General features: G+C 56.8%; 1 protein-coding gene across 1 annotated transcript in view; it reads left to right on the top strand.

Annotated features, from left to right (window-relative positions):
- Positions 1-2,864, top strand: part of LOC101626717 (sodium-dependent phosphate transport protein 2B-like) — an 18,399-nt gene extending 15,535 nt beyond the window's left edge. The window contains exons 9-12 of the mRNA XM_004681501.2: positions 205-372; positions 1,094-1,210; positions 1,285-1,409; positions 2,008-2,864. Coding sequence (XP_004681558.1) covers positions 205-372; positions 1,094-1,210; positions 1,285-1,409; positions 2,008-2,637 — 1,040 coding nt within the window. The 3' untranslated portion in view covers positions 2,638-2,864. The remainder of the gene's footprint in view (positions 1-204; positions 373-1,093; positions 1,211-1,284; positions 1,410-2,007) is intronic.

Here is a 2,864-nt window from a genome sequence, read left to right as displayed (position 1 = left end):
ACTGACCAGCACATGGACTCAGGGCTGCATGTGGCTGCAAGGGAGGCTGGGAGTGTGTTCTCTATTCTGGGTTACCACTTGTCAAATTAAAAAGCAGATTCTCTGCTCCTGGGCAGAAGGATGTTTAGGGATAAATAAGACGCTGTGGCCCTGGGGGGTGGGAGGGTGCTGTCTTCCTAACGGGATTTCCCTTGGTCTCCTCAGGCCAGCACATCTTTGTGAATTTCAACCTCCCAGACTATGCTGTTGGCATCATCCTGCTGATCGCCTCCCTGCTGGTCCTCTGTGGCTGCCTGATCATGATTGTGAAGCTCTTGGGCTCGGTCCTTAAGGGGCAGGTAGCTGCTGTGATTAAGAAGACACTCAACACTGGTAGGTGCACTGAGCCCACCCTCGACCTTGTAAGGGATGGCACCTCTGGACAACCTGGGACAGTTCTTAGATCTCATAGAGCAGGGGTTTCTGCGTGCAATTCTTTAATCTGGTAGGCTACATGTGTTAAGCGGCCCTTCACCTTGAAATCACCCTAGTGTTGTAGGTGGGGCCTGGGGAGCAGGTATCACCTTCTGTTTATTGTTTCTCAATATCCTGAGGAGTCAGATCAAATCCAGAGAACTGGGGGGTATATTTCTTTCCTGAAAGGTCTCTATATTCCCAGGACTTTCTTGGGTTTTTCAGGATCCCTTAGACAAGGGGATACATACAGATACCCTCCCTAACATCCCACGAAATTTAATTCATCATCTTGTGCAGCCAAAGAACTCAGTTGGCCAGGAGGAGATCTTGCTGAGTTACCAAGGCAAGGATATTGCCTACCCATGAAGCTCAGGGATTAGGACTAAGAAATTATGCCTCCACAGTAGTTGGGGTGATGGGCTAGCTCTGGGCGATCCCTGCATGCAGCACCCCAGCCTGCTCGTGTGGCCCCTGGGATTGGCTGCAGGGCTTCTAAGGCCCAAATGCTCCTGGAGGTAGATACAAAGGTAAGAGTAGGCAGTGTTGGAGACCACCCTGGGGAGCAATTAAGCATGGTCCCCATCCCATGTTGGCTTCCCGACAAGGTTTGAGAACAATCTCTCCTTGTTCCTTCCAGATTTCCCCTTCCCCTTCGCCTGGGTGACCGGCTACCTGGCCATCCTTGTGGGAGCCGGCATGACCTTCATCGTGCAGAGCAGCTCCGTGTTCACATCGGCCATGACCCCGCTGATTGGTGAGTTTCTCCCTGACCGCCCCCGCGGGTGGCCGTCCCATGTCCTGAGCTCTGACATGGCTTTGTGTCCCCAGGCATCGGCGTCATCTCCATCGAGAGGGCCTATCCGCTCACGCTGGGCTCCAATATCGGCACCACCACCACCGCCATCCTGGCCGCCCTAGCCAGCCCAGGCAACACCCTGAGGAGCTCACTCCAGGTCAGGAGATGCTGAGCGGGGCGGAGGCTCTGGGTGGGAGATCTTGCCCTTAGCGGGTTTCTCAGGAGAACCAAGGTTTTCATTACCACAGAGCTGTGCTGTGGAAGACCAGCCACAGCGAGGTGGCTTGGAGAATAGCGAGGGCCAGGTCTCTTAGAGAGGCCGAGACACCCCCACTGCCAGGGGCCGTCAGTCCCAGGGGCCATGGCAGGTGGCCCCTGATGGAGGCGGGAGGAGCTCTCAGGAAGTTTGGACAGCACTTCCAGTGAGTCTCCTTCCCCCTGGGGGAGCTCTGTCTGGCCCTAGGGAAGCCCTGTGGCCTGAGGCTGGCTTTGTGAGAATGGGGGGTGGGGGAGCTGCCTTAGCTGGACTGGTTAGTTCAACCCAAGTTGAACTTGGCTAAGAAGTCCTGGGACGTCAGACCCTTCCTGGTGAGCTGTGATGCACCAGTGACCTCCCGTGACTTGCCCCAAGATGCACAGTACGACTCCAATCCTGGAGAACCTTGACTCTGCCTGGGTGCTGCTGGGTGACCCCCCTTCTGCCCACCGCCAACACCCAACACATCCACTCACCTGGACAACCTCTACTGTTTCAGATTGCCCTGTGCCACTTCTTCTTCAACATCTCCGGCATCTTGCTGTGGTACCCCATCCCGTTCACCCGCCTGCCCATCCGCCTGGCCAAGGCGCTGGGCAACATCTCAGCCAAGTACCGCTGGTTTGCCGTCTTCTACCTGATCTTCTTCTTCTTCTTGACCCCGCTGGCAGTGTTCGGCCTCTCGCTGGCTGGCTGGCCAGTGCTGGTGGGTGTGGGGGTGCCCATCATCCTCATCATCATTCTGGTGGTGGTCATCAAGCTCCTGCAGTCCCGCTGCCCCAGCATCCTGCCCTTGAAGCTGCGGACCTGTCACTGCCTGCCCTCGTGGATGCGCTCGCTCAAGATCTGGGACAGCCTGATCTCCAACTGCTGGCAGAAGCGCTGCTGCTGCTGCCAGATCTGCTGCCAGATCTGCTGCCGGATCTGCTGCCTGATGTGTGGCTGCTCCAAGTGCTGCTGTCACTGCAGCAAGTGCTGTGATGAGGTGGAGGAGGTGCAGGATGTCGTCATCAAAGCCCCCGAGGCCTTTGATAACTTGGCCATGGGCAGGGAGGCCCAGGATGGGCGGCCCAAGCCCCCAGTGGACGCCCTGTGTACAAAGTCCATCTCTAACAGCACAGCTTTCTAGACGACTCCCCAAAGCAGGAGCAAGGGTCCCTAGCCCCACGTGTTCCTTTTCCTCCTGGTCCTGCTTGTCTTTCTCCATCACAGGATGTTGCTCCCAACTGAGAAATGGAGTTGGCCTCAGTCCCAGGGTGTTCATTTCAGCTCTTGCTCCTGGGTCTTCTGCTCCAGGATGGTGATATCTGAGTTGTGCATCGGGGCTAGTGCAAGAGCATGCCCCCCCGCCCCCAC

This window comes from Condylura cristata, unplaced genomic scaffold, assembly GCF_000260355.1.
Source record: "Condylura cristata isolate star-nosed mole 26May11 unplaced genomic scaffold, ConCri1.0 scaffold00012, whole genome shotgun sequence".
Taxonomy (NCBI): Eukaryota; Metazoa; Chordata; class Mammalia; order Eulipotyphla; family Talpidae; genus Condylura; species Condylura cristata.
This window is presented reverse-complemented; position numbering and strand designations above follow the sequence as displayed.